The sequence below is a fragment of the Pseudophryne corroboree genome, chromosome 3 (genome assembly GCF_028390025.1).
Source record: "Pseudophryne corroboree isolate aPseCor3 chromosome 3, aPseCor3.hap2, whole genome shotgun sequence".
Taxonomy (NCBI): Eukaryota; Metazoa; Chordata; class Amphibia; order Anura; family Myobatrachidae; genus Pseudophryne; species Pseudophryne corroboree.
In genome coordinates this window covers 766,179,839-766,199,492 of record NC_086446.1, presented here as the reverse complement: position 1 = coordinate 766,199,492, position 19,654 = coordinate 766,179,839, and the positions used below count along the sequence as shown (strand labels likewise).

Below are 19,654 nucleotides of genomic sequence, written 5' to 3'. Positions count from 1 at the left end.
GACAGTGATCTGTGCTCTCTATACTGTGAGGAAAATAAAAACCATTTTCAGACTGCATAAACCAGCATGGCAGCGTGATTAAGTGGACCCTATATCTAAGGGTATGGGACTCAGGATTGACAGTGTTTAGGTCAACACCTATTGGTCTACAGTGAGTAGGTCGACGCAGGAAATGGGTCGACATGGCCATTAGGTCGACTTGAATTTTTTGTGTCGTCTTTGTAAAGTGACAGGGAACCCCAATTAATGCACGTGTCCCCTCGCATGGCTCGTTTTGCTCGCCATGCTTCGGGTAAGGTTACCGTTCCCAATCGTAGTCCACATGGATCGTAAAGTATGAAAAAGTAAAAAAAAAAGAAAAATAAATAAATGTGAATAAATAAATAAATAAACGCATGTCGACCTTTTTTCCATGTCGTCATTGTTCATGCCGACCGGGTGGCCGCGTCGACCTATTTCCTGTGTCGACCTAATGTATGTCGATCAATAGGTGTCAACCTAATGTGTGTCGGCCTAGAGTCTGGATACCATATCTGGGGGCAGATGTATTAACCTGGAGAAGGCATAAGGAAGTCATTAACCAGTGATAATAAATGCACCAGCCAATCAGCTCTAATATGTAAATTAACAGTTAGGAGTTGATTGGCTGGTGCCTTTATCACCTTGCATTTATCACTTCCTTATGCCGTCTTCATGTTAATGCATCTGCCCCCTAATGACTGTCCGATCTGTACATGTAGAATGTGTTCAGCAATGGATATATAAAGAGAATATCCAGATATCGGAGAAATGCTGACCCTGCCCTGTACAATTCCTGTGCACTGCTGTGAGATCCCTATCGCTGGGTTATGTCCTAGTTACAGGATATGTATATGGCTTCCCAATAGCAGGGGGTGGGGGGGAGGACTCACTCTCATTATACAGAGCACCTTCCAGGTCAGCTCCTCCTATGTAAAACACTGTTCACCCCAAATGAAACTCCTATAGATGCCCTCAGTAACACAACCCCAGCTGTGCTGCTACCAGAGACCTCAGTTACGGAAGAGGAAGGTTTGCCCGTTTCCAGCTGGCCGGTCACATGCCCCTGTGTCATGTGTGTGCTGATCCTGGAGTGTTAATCAGTGCTCATTATAAAAATAATGTATTTCACTCCTCAGCCCGGTTTTACATAGTCACTAACCACCACAGATGCATTAAATAATTCAATAACATTTCCTGAGTGATATGACAAGATTCTATACAATGGCAGAGCGCCTCATATTACTGATTGTTCATCTTCCCAAACCATGGCTCTTATTTCCCTTCTATTCTCCTTCCTTCTGGCAACCTTTGTTGGCACCCTGCGTCCATAATTTACTACCTCCCACCATGCAGTAATCCCCTGTGCTAACCTCCCCCACACTCCCATTTCCCAAGTAATGACGTAGTCTCGCTGCATACTGGCTCAAATCTCCGACTCCTCAATCATCGTCCTTCTCTCTTTACCATTACTGTCCTCTATCCTAATCTGGGACGATTTCCGGTGCTTTTCTTTGCCCTCATTGTTTTTGCCAGACCCTGATGTAAGGCCGCAGTATTTGACCTCTGGGGCCTTGTCGGAGGCCACAATGTCTCCGATTTTCTTAGTGGTTGGACCTTTCTCCGTGGACTTCTTCTTCCCCATTTGGCTGAGCGTATTTCGGAAGCCCTCAGTGCTGAAGTAATAAACTAGGGGGTCGAAGGCACAGTTGGTGCTAGCCAGCAGAACGGTGATGGAAAGAATCCTCTTTAGAGTAGACTTTGAATCCCACCTATCTCTTATGAGATCTGCCCGCAGCAGACCGTAGCCCACAAGCGTTGAGTTGTAGGGGACAAAGCAGAAGAGGAAGATGCTGAGGTTGATGACAAGCAATCTGATTGTCTTTCTGTGCCGCTGCGCTCCACCTTCCGGTGCCCGGCACAGCTCCCAGAACACATGGCATGAGCCGTAGAGTACTGCCGCTAGGGGCATCAGGAATCCAATGACCTCCGCAACCAACAGCAGGGGAAACAAGTAGCCATGCCAGCTGCTGAGGCCTTCAAAACAGCGATGGACCCTTTCATGCCCATTCCAGCAGTCTTTGGAGTTATGCACAATTGCAGCGGGCACCGATCCACTCACGATCACTAGCCAGACGCACAAGCAAGTCAGACGGGCCACTCTGCGCCGGCGCAAGTGGCGGAAGCGCAGCGGGTGCACTATGGCCAAGTAACGGTCCACATTAATGCAGAAGAGGAATAGGCAGCTCCCGTACATGTTGATGTGGAAGATGGATCCAGAGAGGCGGCAGAGGAAACTCCCGAATGGCCAGTGGTTATTGGCATAGTAGTAGATTCTCAGGGGCAGGGAGAGGGAGAACAGGAGGTCGCTGAGTGCCAGGTTGCACAGGAAGGTGCCCACCACGGTGAGAGGACGCAGCCATCGCAGGAACACAAAGAGCGACACTCCGTTCAGTATAACACCAAGGGGGAACAGCAGGCTGTACCCCACCAGAAGTAGCGTGCGTGATGACGGAGGAGTGTGCTCATCGCAGTTGTCCAGATCGGAGCCATTGAGCACCGCCAGAGAGACCTGAGGGATGAAAAACAGTCAGTCAGTAAAGAAACAGAAATAAATGACTTTTTTTGGAGAGCTTGGAGATTCTATAGTGTTGTGGTAACTATTGTGGGGGCATCAGGAACTATGGAGGAATTAGCTTTCAGAGTTACAGGGCAAGAACAATCTGAAAGGAAATGTTTGACAATAGTCCTCTCAACCAAACTTGCAGTATTGTGGGGGGCATATGCAACTGACCCCTGCCGGTAACAAATACTTAAGCTGGCCATATCCCTTTAATCAAGGACACCTATGATTTACCCAGGTTCCATGGCTGATTAAAACCAGGTAAACACAGGCTTGAATTTAGCCAGCCACAGAACCTGTATAAATCAAAGGTGTCCCAGATTAAGGGGATATTATGGCAACCTCAGAAATACTCATGCCAGTTTTCTGCTCCTGTTATTTATAAGAAGAGGAGCCGTGGTACAGTGTCGCTGGCATTTGTTCCCCCAAACTGAGGTGTATGACGTGACCCCAATAGTTGTGCTTGTTAGGGGAAGGTGGGGGTGATCAACTTAGAATTACTTTTGAGTGAAAAATCTTTTCAAAGATTTCTAGAAAAAGGTCCTGTTGGAAATACCGGGATACAAGATCCCTACACCTTGTTGGAAAAGAAGAGAAATTTCGGTAACTGCAGACAAATGCGCTATGAGCTGTCAAAATACCAAAAAATAACACTGACCATGATGGGGACTATAATTATGAGACTCTTCTGTGACACACAGTCCCTGGCCTTATATATATATATATATTCCGATGTACAGAAGCACTCCAAAGTTAGTGATGAAACAATGCAGTGATTTGATTTAATTCAACGTTCTGGGGTACTACCCCCCGTCATCAGGACACACACACGTGTGTGTGTGTCCTGATGACGAGGGGTAGTACCCCGAAACGTTGAATGAAATCACTGCATTGTTTCACTAACTTTGAAGTCCGGGTGTGCTTCTGTACATTGGAATATACATTAAGGGGTCCATTAGCCCAGTGGGAGCACCCTGGCAAGTCATTTAAGTGCTATCCAAGGAGTGCCGGCTTGTGGAGTTTGTTATATATATATACACACACACACACACACACACACACACACACACACACACACACACACACACACACATTTTTATTTCCATGTGACCAAGTTTTGATAACAATATGGCTTGAGGATGGTGACATCTTGTGGCCATTGGGGGAATTACATGTTAGGCTATGGAAGGAGGATGAGAAATGCAGCTGGTTCTGAAAAAAAATAATCCTTTGAATGCAGCTAATTGTACTATAATATATTATCTATAATTAATTGTGTTACCATTCACAGAGAGACAAGACATTGTCTTAGGTGATCAATACATGAAATAAAAATTCGTAGTCCTGTTAACAGTGGCATAGCTAGAACTTTGTGGGCACCATAGCAACATTTTGAAGGGGCCCTTGACCCATGGTTGGTTCTATATTGGAGTGGGAGAAGGGACCTTCTGACGTACCTAGGGGAGGAGACACGTCACCAGGGGGAGGAGCTGCGGCCGAACAAGGTACCCAAAAAGTACCCTCGCGGGCTCGCTTCGCTCGCCACGCTTCGGGCACGGTGGCTCGCTTCGCTCGCCACCTAATTACTAAAGGTAATAATTGGTGGTGTGGATACTAGACCAACTGTACCGCTGGCATAGCTCCTCCCCCTTATGTCGTGGCTCCTCCCCCTGATGGAAAAGGTCCCTTAGGCCACTTGGATCTAGCCTCAACCCTTGACCCATTGCTTCTAGAGAGACGCCTTTCTCCACAACAGTTGTTCATTTTAGGCCCCCTAGTTGTGGCTTAGTTAACTTTATAACCCATAGCATACCTCCCAACCGTTCCGATTCCAGCTGGACTGTGGACAGTCCAGTTTTTCGGACACTGTCCTGCTGTTCCACCCGTGGGCCGCAGTGTCCCAGAGTGGGGTGGTTGGGGAGCCTCTTATTACCGCTGCTCTGCATTGCAAAGCAGGTGATCCCTGGATAGATGCCCGTGCATGAGCATGGCATCTAATAGTGCAGGGAGGTGAAGCTTAGGGGGCAGCTGGACGAGAACAGAGGACGCGCAGCTTGACAAGAACAGGGGACGTGCAACTTAACTACGCCCTCCTGCCAGAGGCCACAACCCATCCACCAGAGGCCACGCCTCCTTTTAGACGGCACGCGACTTTGTGTTACAATCCAAACATCGCATCTTCTGGCCACAAGGGCCGGCGGTCCCTGCTCGTCGCTGGGCAACCAGGATGCCGCTCAGCTCACTGACACTGACTTGGGTTGTGTGCAGCTGCATTGAGTTGTGTGATTAGGAGTCCCTTCTTCCCTGGCTGCATTGATTGGTGGATCTCCCTGTTAAAAGGCAACCAGACCAAGCTCCATCAGGTTGGATGGGAAGCATCAGTGAACAGCCATTTTCAGATCTCTCCAGACATGTTCAGTCGGATTCAAGTCTGTGCTCTGGCTGAGCCACTCAAGGATGACATTCACAGAGTTGTCCTGAAGCCACTCCTTTGATATCTTGGCTGTGTGCTTAGGGTCGTTTTCCTGCTGAAAGATGAACCGTCGCCCCAGTCTGAGGTCAAGAGCGCTCTGGAGCAGGTTTTCATCCAGGATGTCTCTGTACATTGCTGAATTCATCTTTCCCTTTATCCTGACTAGTCTCACAGTTCCTGCCGCTGATAAACATCCCCACAGCATGATGCTGCCACCACCACCATGCTTCACTGTAGGGATGGTATTGGCCTGGTGATGAGCAGTGCCTGGTTTCCTCCAAACATGGTGCATGGCATTCACGCCAAAGAGTTCAATCTTTGTCTCATCAGACCAGAGAATTTTGTTTCTCATGGTCCGAGAGTCCTTCAGGTGCATTTTGGCAAATGGCATTGTGCTTTTTACTAAGGAGTGGCTTCCATCTGGCCACTCTACCATACAGGCCTGATTGGAGGATTGCTGCAGAGATGGTTGTCCTTCTGGAAGGTTCTCCTCTCTCCACAAAGGAATGCTGTAGCTCTGACAGAGTGACCATCGGGATCTTGGTCACCTCCCTGACTAGGGCTCTTCTCCCCCGATCGCTCAGTTTAGACGGCTGGCCAGCTCTGGGAAGAGCCCTGGGGGTTCCGAACTTCTTCCATTTACGGATGATGGAGGCCACTGTGCTCATTGGGACCTTCAAAGCAGCAGATATTTCTCTGTACCCTTCCCCAGACTTGTGCCTAGAGACAATCCTGTCTCTGAGGTCTACAGACAATTCCTTTGACTTCCTGCTTGGTTTGTGCTCAGACATGCACTGTCAAGTGTGGGACCTTATATAGACAGGTGTGTGCCTTTCCAAATCATGTCCAATCAACTGAATCTACCACAGGTGGACTCCAATTAAGCTGCAGGAACATCTCAAGGATGCACCTGAGCTCAATTTTGAGCTTCATATCAAAGGCTGTGAATACTTATGTACATGTGATTTCTTAGTCTTTTATTTTTAATAAATCTGCAAAAATCTCCCAAAAACTTTTTTCACGTTGTCATTATGGGGTATTGTGTGTAGAATTTTGAGGGAAAAAATGAATTTATTCCATTTTGGAACAAGGCTGCAACATGACAAAATGTGGAAAAAGTGAAGCGCTGTGAATACTTTCCTTATGCACTGTATGCCATAGTAGTGCTCTAGCTCACATTATACCACACACTCCCCCCCCCCCCCATCATCATATAATGCTACACTGTAGTTCCCCCAGTTCAACATATGTCACATTGTAGTGCTGCCAGTACACAGTATGATACATATTCTATCCAAGTCATATTATGATACAGAATATCCCCAGTTCATTTACTTAGGGTGCCCCAGTAAATATTAAAACACATCGTAGTGCCCCAGTTACTTTTATGCCACAATTTAGTGAGCCAGTTCATATTATGTAACCGTACAGTGCCATACAATTCATATCATGCTAATTAAGTGGGCCCAGTCCAGATTGTGACCCATTACAGTGCCACCAGTATATTATAAATTTCACTGCACACTCCTCTTACCATTATAAGATCCACTGCACACACCAGGTAGACAATGACCTGGGTCTGGGAAGGCCCAACAGCAACGGCACCCCGTGCACCCACTATAGCGACGCCAGTGCCTGTGACACATTTCACTGCTCTAATGGCTAATATCAAGGTTTTACTGGTGTCCCATTAACAGAACAATTCATCTAGCAAACAACAATTAGGTCTGCTGTCATTAGGCCTAATTCAAGGTTGATTGCAAAACAACATTTTCCTCTAATGGGCAAAACTATGTTGCACTGCAGGTGGGGCAGATATAACATGTGCAGAGAGAGTTAGATTTGGGTGGGTTATTTTGTTTCTGTGCAGGGTAAATACTGCCTGCTTTATTTTTACACTGCAATTTAGATTTCAGATTGAACACACCACACCCAAATCTAACTCTCTCTGCACATGCTACATCTGCCCCATCTGCACTGCACATGGTTTTGCCCATTAGATGAAAATGATCCTTGAATTAGGCCCATAATCTAAGCCTATAAGCAGCAAGCACAACCGAAAATGTATTATGTATCAGTTTGTGTGGTTAGAAAACATGGATGAGACATTCCCCTTATGCGGCGACAGGGAACCCCTGTAGCGCCTTATCAATAAAAGATATTAAAACAGATTATTTTTACATGCAATCTATTAAATGCTCTGCAGAGAGCAAACAATATTGCTTTAACAAAGTGAACACAGTGACAGCCGTTCTGTCTGTCTGCGGAACTGTATCATAGGGGAAGGGATGAAATCCTGCCCTGGCGTCTACTCAGAATTACTTGCTACACGTTGAATGAATTCTGCAGTGTACATATAGATATAGGTGTGAAAACAAAAACTTACAACATGTGTCGCCACAACGGGACCCACAGCTGCGATGTTTCCGTAGTAACCTGTTTCTGCACACAATTTCCGCAGTCATGGTAATGAACACATGACTTATCGTTGCCGACACCCTTGTTTGGCGCATGGTAAAATGAGCAAAGCATTTTACCTAGATTATTGTACAGTTACATAGCTGAAAAGTCACTGCGGAACCTGGAGGCGAATGAAAGTGACCCCAATGTGACCCCAAAATTAATTGTATGGTCAAAAAAAAAAAAAAAATAAGAAAAATAATAATTGGAAAAGTCACCACCGCTTGCTGTGAATGAAAACAGACGATACTGACCATTAGATGCAGATGTGTGTGTGACCTTTACTATGAGTAGCTGACAGGTTCAAATAAAAGCATCATCCATTACGTAAAGTATGTCGCAAGTGTCCCTTACATAGCATAGTAAGCGGTTGTTTACGTTATTATTGTTGGAAACAGCTACTGTATTTATGCTTTCCAATATACACAAACGTCTGTATTTATACAAGGAGCGCAACGCTGAAACGGTTACACTAGGCTAAGTGCCTTCCATCAAAACAAAGGGCCAGAAATACACTGTATATGTCATGTAATATGCACAATGCTGTACCTGGGACACAAAACACTCGTTGTGCAGGATGTGTTACATTAGACCTAGGAGGAGAGATAAATTACCCAAATTTCCTGGAATTCTAAACGTAAACTATTTCATAATTGTGGGATGACTAATTCTTACAAAGAATGAGCAAATCCGTGCAACGTTACAGGGGGATGGGGGGGGGGGGGGCAGGGGGGGGGGCTGCAGCCAATTCATAGGGGGATTCCTTAACCACTTAACTGGCATGGTCAGATTTCATGCAACTGCGCCGTCCCACCCTGTCCCCCCGTTTTTGACGAGGAGATCCATTCTGCAGATGTGCATAATATGTTTAAATATTTAAAAAAATACTTTTTCAACTTTATTAAATAAAATACATTTAAAAAAACAATCGTCAGTTATAAGGCCAAATTCCCAGATATTTGGTATTAGCGGTGTTCTCCTTCTAATGTTCTATAGCTATTTTTCAGCCTTTTCTGATGAATAAAAAGTTGGAGTGTCTTAGTTAACGCCACAATAAGTCACTTTTATGGAATACGCAGTATGTATTTTGCATGTTATTTCCGCATGAATCAGCAATCCACAAAAAAAAGAAACAATACTGTCTGAAGAGAATACAGTGTTATTTTTTTTTATTTTTTTTTATTTTTTAAACTGCTCCTCTTTTATAGAATATCCAACTGTACAAAGTGATAGATTCGGGGGTAAATTTAATTCACTATTTATTTGTTCAAATAATTTTTAGATCGATTTAAAAATAAATAAATAAATAATAAAATCGATTTCAAAACCAAACATAAACAGAGTGTTTGTGGGTCAAAATCCCATAGACCAATTTTTTTTTAGACTACATTTTATATTGAACAAATCATTCCATGTGCAAGAAACTGCAGTGGTTCCTCTAATTATGGTTTGCGTACATTTCCGATGGTGGGACCCCTGTGAGGGTTTGTGTACATCTCCGATGGTGGGGCCCCTGTGATGGTTGGCGTACATCTCCAAAGGTGGGGCCCCTGTGCCGGTTGGCGTACATCTCCGATGGTGGGGCCCCTGTGAAGGTTTGTGTACATCTCCGATGGTGGGGCCCCCGTGATAGTTTGCGTACATTTCCGATGGTGGGGCCCCTGTGATGGTTTGCGTACATCTCCGATGGTGTGGCCCCTATGATGGTTTGCGTACATCTCCGATGGTGGGGCCCCTGTGATGGTTTGCGTACATCTCCGATGGTGGGGCCCCTGTGATGGTTTGTGTACATCTCCGATGGTGTGGCTCCTGTGATGGTTTGTGTACATCCCTGATGGTGGGGCCCCTGTGATGGTTTGCGTACATCCCTGATGGTGGGGCCCCTGTGAAGGTTTGTGTATATCTCTGATGGTGAGGCCCCTGTGATGGTTTTCGTACATCTCCGATGGTGGGGCCCCTGTGATGGTTTTCGTACATCTCCGATGGTGGGGCCCCTGTGATGGTTTTTGTACATCTCCGATGGTGGGGGCCCTGTGATGGGTTGCGTACATCTCCGATGGTGGGGCCCCTGTGATGGTAGGGATTAGTTGAGGTAGCTAGGAGGAAGTAGGGATGGCCACCAACCATTGATGGTCTAATGGCGATGGTGAGTGTTTTCACCATCGATGGGAGGCCTCTAATGGCAAACATCCCTATGGGGATTGTGGATCACGATATGCGCATGGTGACGCACCGTCTCAGACTTCACTGCGTGGAGAGTGGTCCCGCATAGAGACCACACATGGGCCTCCTCCGCCTGATAAAATGCCCCTTGCCGTAACACATAGCAATCACCATGGTTCTCTGTAACATGCTGCACCACAAGCTGAAGCAAGGGAGGTTCTGGGGGGATGGCTGCCCCTCCTCTGCAATCTTGATCCCCGGACGGTTCTGGGCTTGTGTTCTTTGCAGCAACTCTCCTCCTCTCTGCGCCCCTGTGTGGGTGGGTAAATAGGAGCAGATAACCCCTTTTAGTTAATTTTTATTTTCAACCTCACATCTTGCTAACCCACTTTTCATTCTGGCAGCTGCGCCACTGTTTGAGATCTAGAAAGCTATATCTGGTGAACTGTCACCCAGATGCAGAATGCACGCAGACAGGAAGACCATCAGTTCTGAAAGTACAACAGAGACCGGCTGCTTACAGTAAGGGACGTTACAACCTGTGGCTTGAGGTGGAGCACGCGTCTCATTTCTTTCTCAATGATTATACTCAGATAAGAACAAATAGTGATAAAGCACTGCAGTTACACTGACAGATCCTTGCACACTAATGTACCTTGGCCCTCATTCCGAGTTGTTCGCTCGGTAATTTTCTTCGCATCGCAGCGATTTTCCGCTAATTGCGCATGCGCAATGTTCGCACTGCGACTGCGCCAAGTAAATTTGCTAAGAAGTTTGGTATTTTACTCACGGCATTACGAGGTTTTTTCTTCGTTCTGGTGATCGTAATGTGATTGACAGGAAGTGGGTGTTTCTGGGCGGAAACTGGCCGTTTTATGGGAGTGTGTGAAAAAACGCTACCGTTTCTGGGAAAAACGCGGGAGTGGCTGGAGAAATGGGGGAGTGTCTGGGCGAACGCTGGGTGTGTTTGTGACGTCAAACCAGGAACGAAACTGACTGAACTGATCGCAGTGGCAGAGTAAGTGTCGAGCTACTCAGAAAATGCTAAGAAACTTCTAATCGCAATTTAGAGAATCTTTCGTTCGCAATTTTGCTAAGCTAAGATTCACTCCCAGTAGGCGGCGGCTTAGCGTGTGCAATGCTGCTAAAAGCAGCTTGCGAGCGAACAACTCGGAATGAGGGCCAATATAGCTCTACCATACAAAACTCAGGTGACTCACGGCCCGCTGTCCAAAGTCAATATCAAGCATCAACATATGAATGAACAATTCTGCTAGTAGCAATGGATAATACACTCGGTTTTGTTTAACCTCATTTATTACCCTGTTATATATCACAACTAAAATTAGACCGTACCGCAGAGTATTATCATTGCTTTCAGTATCTATGACTCAAAACAGCTACTTTCAGGTAGAACGTGGTAGGAACTTTCAGGACTCCAGTCGATCACGGTAAAGTACAGACTGACCACAATTACACATATAATACCTATATAACATGCTCCGTTACGCAAAGACGATTTCCCCCTGGTGAGGCATTTTGGGCAGCTGCCTAAGGTGCATTGGTCTCTCTCGTGCCAACAGGGCACCGTGCTCCCACAACCCCTCCCACACCAGCCTCTGGGTTTATTGGCTGATTGCAGCTCTGATTCTTGTCTACGGGTGCACAGTGGGACAGGAAACTGAATGCTATATCACTTTGTTCTATTATTGGCTGATAGTTACTGTCCCGTGTTGGGGGAGTTGGTACTACCGTACCGTTTGGTACCGTTTGGTCAGGCGCCACAGAGGAGGTACCGGTGTTTCCGACACTCTGGGCCACCCATACCTTTCACCTCCGTTAAAAGCATAAATTGCCATAGTTGGTTGGTGCAGCAGTGGACTGTATCCCCCAACCTTCCATAGTGTTTAGTGTTCTGCAGTGCATCTGACCTCCAGAGTTCAGTGAAGGACAGGAAAAACAGTTGCTTAAAGTTACTGAGAACTGGGTATATTTTGCATACTATCCACAAGAGAACGGAGTCTGTATTGCATACTAGCCACAAGAGAACTGGGTCTGTATTGCATACTAACCACAAGAGGACCAGGTCTGTATTGCATACTAACCACAAGAGGACCGGGTCTGTATTGCATACTAGCCACAAGAGAACTGGGTCTGTATTGTATACTAGCCACAAGAGGACCGGGTCTGTATTGCATACTAGCCACAAGAGTACTGAGTCTGTATTGCATATTAGCCACAAGAGTACTGGTTCCCATTGGCGTTTCTATAATGGGTGCAGTGTGTGCGGTGCAGGGGGGCCCACACCGCACCCATACATTATAGTTCCGCAATGGTGGCACTGCTGGGCGGGCAAAAATCACTCTGAAAATGGAAATTTCTGAGAGATTTGCGCATGCGCAGTGAAGGTGTCCCCGGGAACAATGCGCGGTCGCCATGTTCCTGAAGACTTGCGCATGTGCAATAGACTCTGGCATTATGCCAGAGTCTACTGCTGCCAGAGAGGAAGGTGCCCGCGATGGAGGTTGCACTCGGCTCCCCTCCTCTCTTAAAACGCCCCTGCTGGCTCTGTATTGCATACTAGCCACAAGAGTACTGGGTCTATATTACATACTACCCACAAGAATACTAGGTCTGTATTGCATACTAGCCACAAGAGTACTGGGTCTATATTACATACTACCCACAAGAGTACTAGGTCTGTATTGCATACTAGCCACAAGCATACTGGTTCTGTATTGCATACTAGCTAGCTACAAGAGTACTGGGTCAATATTGCATACTAGCCACAAGAGTACTGGGTCTGTATTGCATACCAGCCACAAGAGAACTGGGTCTGTATTGCATGCTAGCCACAAGAGTACTGGGTCTGTATTGCAAACTAGCTAGCCACAAGAGTACTGGGTCTGTATTGCATAATAGCTAGCCACAAGAGAACTGGGTCTGTATTGCATACTAGCTAGCCACAAGAGAACTGGGTCTGTATTGCATACTATCCACAAGAGTACTGGGTCTGTATTGCATACCAGCCACAAGAGAACTGGGTCTGTATTGCATACTAGCCACAAGAGTACTGGGTCTGTATTGCATACTAGCTAGCCACAAGAGTACTGGGTCTATATTGCATAATAGCTAGCCACAAGAGAACTGGGTCTGTATTGCATACTAGTTAGCCACAAGAGAACTGGGTCTTTATTGCATACTAGCTAGCCACAAGAGAACTGGGTCTGTATTGCATACTAGCCACAAGAGTACTGGGTCTGAATTGCATACTAGCCACAAGAGAACTGGGTATGTATTGCATACTAGCTGGCCTCAAGAGAACTGGGTCTGTATTGCATACTAACCACAAGAGTACTGGTTCTGTATTGCATACTAGCCACAAGAGAAAAGGGTCTGTATTGCATACTAGCCACAACAGTACTGGGTCTGTATTGCATACTAGCCACAAGAGTACTGGGACTGTATTGTATACTAGTCACAAGAGTACTGGGTCTGTATATACTAGCTAGCCACAAAAGTACTGGTTCTGTATTGCATACTAGCCAGCCACAAAAGTACTGGTTCTGTATTGCATACTAGCCAGCCACAAGAGTACTGGTTCTGTATTGCATACTAGCTAGCCACAAGAGTACTGGTTCTGTATTGCATACTAGCTAGCCACAAGAGTACGGGGTCTGTACTGCATACTAGCCACAAGAGTACTGGGTCTGTATTGTATACTAGCTAGCCACAAGAGTACTGGGTCTGTATTGCATACGAGCCACAAGAGTATGCATTGCATACTAGCTAGCCACAAGAGTACTGGGTCTGTATTGCATAATAGCTAGCCACAAGAGAACTGGGTCTGTATTGCATACTAGCTAGCCACAAGAGAACTGGGTCTGTATTGCATACTAGCTAACCACAAGAGTACTGGGTCTGTATTGCATACTAGCTAGCCACAAGAGTACTGGGTCTGTATTGCATAATAGCTAGCCACAAGAGAACTGGGTCTGTATTGCATACTAGCTAGCCACAAGAGAACTGGGTCTGTATTGCATACTAGCTAACCACAAGAGTACTGGGTCTGTATTGCATACTAGCTAGCCACAAGAGTACTGGGTCTGTATTGCATAATAGCTAGCCACAAGAGAACTGGGTCTGTATTGCATACTAGCTAGCCACCAGAGAACTGGGTCTGTATTGCATACTAGCCACAAGAGTACTGGGTCTGTATTGCATACTAGCCACAAGAGAACTGGGTATGTATTGCATACTAGCTGGCCTCAAGAGAACTGGGTCTGTATTTCATACTAACACAAGAGTACTGGTTCTGTATTGCATACTAGCCACAAGAGAAAAGGGTCTGTATTGCATACTAGCCACAACAGTACTGAGTCTGTATTGCATACTAGCCACAAAAGTACTGGGTCTGTATTGTATACTAGTCACAAGAGTACTGGGTCTGTATTGTATACTAGTCACAAGAGAACTGGGTCTGTATATACTAGCTAGCCACAAAAGTACTGGTTCTGTATTGCATACTAGCCAGCCACAAGAGTACTGGTTCTGTATTGCATACTAGCTAGCCACAAGAGTACGGGGTCTGTACTGCATACTAGCCACAAGAGTACTGGGTCTGTATTGTATACTAGCTAGCCACAAGAGTACTGGGTCTGTATTGCATACTAGCCACAAGAGTACTGGTTCTGCATTGCATACTAGCTAGCCACAAGAGTACTGGGTCTGTATTGCATAATAGCTAGCCACAAGAGAACTGGGACTGTATTGCATACTAGCTAGCCACAAGAGAACTGGGTCTGTATTGCATACTAGCTAGCCACAAGAGTACTGGGTCTGTATTGCATACTAGCTAGCCACAAGAGTACTGGGTATGTATTGCATAATAGCTAGCCACAAGAGAACGGGGTCTGTATTGCATACTAGCTAGCCACAAGAGAACTGGGTCTGTATTGCATACTAGCCACAAGAGAACTGGGTCTGTATTGCATACTAGCTAGCCACCAGAGAACTGGGTCTGTATTGCATACTAGCTGGCCTCGAGAACTGGGTCTGTATTGCATACTAACCACAAGAGTACTGGTTCTGTATTGCATACTAGCCACAAGAGAAATGGGTCTGTATTGCATACTAGCCACAAGAGAACTGGGTCTGTATTGCATACTAGCCACAACAGTACTGGGTCTGTATTGCATACTAGCCACAACAGTACTTGGTCTGTATTTCATACTAGCCACAAGAGTACTGGGTCTATATTGTATACTAGCCACAAGAGAACTGGGTCTGTATTGCATACTAGCCACAAGAGAACTGGGTCTGTATTACATATTAACCACAAGAGACTTGGGGCCTAATTCAGACCAATCGCTGGTACAACAGCGATCGCAGCCTGAAGCCGTTGCTGGAGTGCGCATGCGCACCCGGTGAGAACCAGTGAGATGCGAAAGCATCTCAGGGCTGCGATCGTCTCTGCCTGATTGACAGGCAGAGGCGGTCGTGGGACGGAAGGTGGCGTGCCAACGGCGTAAGAATGCTGTTGGGGGTGCAGAGGCGGACTGCGGCGGCTGCGTAACGCCATACGCAGCTGCTGCGACTCAGCTAGGCTGCGCAAGTAGGTAGCTACTTGTCGGGTGCGAAGGCATCGCCGCCGTGCAATGCTATCGCACCTGTGCGCGGGGGAGGGGGGGGTTTGACACGCGGGGCGGCCCACATATCAGAGAAACTGATCGTATATGTGCTACAGTAAGTTTAGCACATCCGCGATCAGGTCTGAATTACTCCCTTGGGTCTGTATTGCAACAAACCAGCCACAATAGTACTGGGTCTGTATTGTATACTGTACAAACCACAAGACAACTGGGTGTGTGTTGTTGTGCACTGGCTACAGTAAAAGTACAGTGCACATGGTCATTTGCTAGTGAATTGTAAGCGCATGACACAGATATAATATGCAGTGCAGTGAGATGTGCGCCCTATAAAATGTAACAGTCAATGGTGGAATAATAAATGGTGGAACAGAACATTTGGCAAACAGCAACATGAATGCCCCTGTATCTTCCGTCTTCCCCTGTCCACTGGTATCTGCTCCATTATGCAGGCACGGGTGTGGATCATAGACCACACTTAGGTCGACAGTGTCTAGGTCGAGCACTATTGGTTGGTAGGTCCACATGGTTTCTAGGTCAACATGTAAAAGGTCAACAGGATAAAAGGTCGACATGTTTTTTTTTTTTTTAATGGTGTCGTTTTCTCCGTAGAGTGACCGGGAACCCCAATTAGTGCACCGTGTACCCTTGCATGGCTCGCGAGCTTCGAGCAAGGTTACCGTTCCCAATTGTAGTCCACGTGGATCGTAAAGCATTAAAAAGTTTAAAAAAAAAAGATTTAAAAAAAAAACCTCATGTCGACCTAGAACACGTCGACCTAGAGACCATGTCGACCTAGAAACCGTGTGGACTTACTTACTGTCGACCAATAGTGGTCGACCTAGACATTGTCGACCTGGAGACCGGTTCCCACAGGCATACAGTAGGACAACATGTAATGACAGTACACTGTAGTATGATTGTAAAACTTTAGTTGAACTTTATGTACTCAACTTTTATGCTATTCTCATATACTGAATTTACTTGTCCATTATACGAACATTTCGAATGCATCCTTTAACATGTTAAAATCTAAATTAAATGACATAGAAACTTCGTAGCTTGATATACATGTAGATATTAATGCACATTTTTTTATTCCATTGACGTGTGTCAGTTGCACTGGGTTGGGACACTTATATCAGTCACTATAAATACGTTTATATACTGTATGTGCAGTCTCACTTAGTACAATGATTTTGAGTAAAAAAACAAAAACAAAGCAAAAACCACATTAAATTGCATTATTCCTAACACCAGTTACTGCGAACTGCAAACAGCAAAAATAAACATTACAACTACTCCTAGAACATACTCCAATAGTATCAACAGAGGACATTCCCTGGGACTGTGGGGTCTGTTTAACCCATGGAGAGAGATAAAGTACCAGACAATCAGCTCCTACCTGCCATGTTACCGACTGCGTTTGAAAAATGACAGAAGCTGGTTGGTTGCTACTTTTTCTCCGTCCACTTTATCTCTCTACAATGCTTAGTAAACTGACCCCTAAGTATGTAAACAGTTAGCGACACCTCCCAACGGTCCCGAATGGAAGGGACTGTCCCGCCACCACGCACGGTTTCACCCTTTTTGCAGGGAGTTGGGAGGTACGCCGCTGCTCGCTACAGTGGAAAGTGACTGTCATACTGAGACTTGTAGTTCCACAATAGATGGAGCATAGAGGTTGCGTACCTATAGTACTGCTAACAGGGATCCAGAGATAGAACAGACGCTGGACCGATACAGAAAGCCTAATAGAGTGAAATGGTGAGAGGGGAGTGTGGCAGGGTATGCTGAGACTTGTAGTTCTATCACAGGCAAAAATCCTGCATGAACAAAAAAAACCCAAAACATTTGCAAGATACACAGTTACCCCAGGCATCAGCAGAAGAAAATGAAGATGGACAAGTACAGACCTATAACAGAGGCACAGAAGTATGGAGTAACTAATCACACCAGGTAGAGCGTGTGACTGACACTTACCGGCTCAACCGTAGTCATTATGTAATGGAAGGTGTCTCATTCATGACCTTGTGTGGGTCACCGGGGTTCTGCTCCTGGCCCCAGAGGGTGACATGTCTCAGTGTGAGGAGCCTCTGCATGCGAGCCCTCTGTGTGTGACACAGGTCTTCCTAGGTGCTGCATGCATGGTGCTCTATAGCTTGCAGTTCCTTCCTTCGCTCACTCTCAGTGTCTCACCACCTACCTTTGATCTTTGCACTGTGAATAGAGAGGAGTTTCTCTGAGCCGTCCCAGCTGAGTGTCTCCCTGCAGGGAGTGGCCCCTTGCAGATTATAAGGTGTTTACAGGGAACAGATTGCTGCACTGAAACAGAATAAATTATCTCAGGACTTTCCTTCCAACATAAGAACGCAGCAAAGGGCTTGTACTACTCACCCTATAGGAAAGCCAGGGACGTGTCTCGGCCAACGCAACGGCAGCCGACAAATAGTTTTCTGTTCACTCATGTTCTCCTAGGTTAATTACTACAGAACCTGTGTAGCTCCTACAGCAGACATTCCCAACCTCGCTCCCCCAGGCACACTAGCAGGGCAGGTTTTAGTGATGTCCAGGCTTCAGCTCAGATGGTTAAATCAAAATAACTGAGGTACTAATTAAGGGGGTTATTCAGACCACGCAGCGGCCGAATCAAGGTGTACGCATCAAGGTGGTCTGAGTGATTGACAGCGGCGGCCGTTGGTGGGGCGTCGTTTGGGCGGGCGTTCCGAACGGTGGCGGGCAGGGACTGTTTTGCAGGGCGGTCACACGCAGCCGATCTGAAAAAAACAAACCATGGTGGCAGACTGTCTGACAGTGTAGCCCAGGGGTCAACCTTAGTTCTGATGCGTCCGCGGTATCGGGAGGGCTGGCCTCACACATGCTGGGTGGCCTTGCTGTGTGAGGAGATCTGCATTCATCTCTGACTAAGGTGCTAAGTCACCTGTGCTCAAGCATGGACAACTGGGGGTATATTTTGTTTGTTTTTGGTCAATTTTAGATCGATGTTAAATCGATTTTAATCGATGTCGGGCTTCCGGGGTTAAAACACACATTTACTAACATTTAAAAATGAGTATACTCATAAAAATTCATCTGCTAGTAAACGTGTTTTTTTTAACCCTGGAAGCCCAACATCAATTAAAATCGATGAACATCGATCTAAAATTGAACAAAAACAAACAAAATCGACCTTCAGTAAATATACCCGCTGGACTGTTAGTGTGCCTTGAGGACCGAGGTTGGTAATGACTGTCATACAGTATGTGTCCCTTATAAAAGTTTAATTAAGGACCTTGCAAGTAAAAAAATGGAGTTGAGGTAGTTACCTGCTGGAACATGAGACTATGGGGGTCATTCAGACCCAGCTGCGGATGCGGCCCGCAGCGCAGTTTGCTGATGGAGGCACATGCGCAACGGCCGCATCCTGGCTGCACTGGCACATACATTGCAATTGGCCGTGGTGGGCCTTCGCAGGGCAGCGATGTGACATTAGGGGGGTGGGCCGAACGGGGGGCAGGGTGGGACCGTTTTTGGGGTGGCTTGCGTGACATCACATGCAGCCGCTCCGTTTAAAAAAATGGTGGTCGACCACCTGACCTGCGCTGCCAGGGGTCGACCTTAGTTCCGCTGTGGCCCCCAGCATGTAAGGAGAAGGACGCAGACCTGGCTGTTTATGCAGCGATCTGCGTCTATCTTTGAATTGGCTCCTCAATTCACAAGTCACCGTCAGGTACGACGCCGGGGGCGGCACTGGCCCCAAATACACTCCTAATTTAGTCTCATTTTGATGTTATTTTAATTTGTATAAACATTTAATTGTCCTGAATAATAATGACCATATACACTGTACTTCTCATATTGGGCCCTGATTCAGAGGCGGCCACAGGGTTTACGTCGCATGCAAATGGACAATGTTTTACGTCTGAGCGTGCGTCCGAGTCGAGTGTCGCACAATCTACCGCCCTAAGATGCTGCAAGTGGTCGTCTCAGATACGTCATTAGCATGAACACTCGCCCGTGCCTCATCCACCTCAGCATCAAGCCCACAAATCTCAGTGTCTGTGCTTGCAGCGGGAAATCACGCAGTGACCACTTCCTGTGCCAGTCATGTGTAGCTCTCTGTATGTATGGGGGGGTACTGTGTAGGTAGCGGCGCAGTGTTACCTCTATTGTACTGTATGTAGGTTCTTCTGTATACATGGATGACTACGCAGTACCTGGAATGGATTACGGACCAATAGTAGATCTACAGTCAGACGGTCTGCCATC

General features: G+C 46.3%; 1 protein-coding gene across 1 annotated transcript; it reads right to left on the bottom strand.

Annotated features, from left to right (window-relative positions):
* Positions 1–402: 402 nt before the first annotated feature.
* On the bottom strand, positions 403–17,604 carry LPAR5 (lysophosphatidic acid receptor 5). Its single transcript, XM_063963782.1, has 2 exons — positions 17,369–17,604; positions 403–2,590 (listed from the first exon to the last, which is right to left on the bottom strand). The coding sequence occupies exons 1-2, from the start codon at positions 17,384–17,386 to the stop codon at positions 1,445–1,447; spliced, it is 1,164 nt and encodes a 387-aa protein (XP_063819852.1). The 5' UTR covers positions 17,387–17,604; the 3' UTR covers positions 403–1,444.
* Between the last annotated feature and the right edge of the window lie 2,050 nt (positions 17,605–19,654).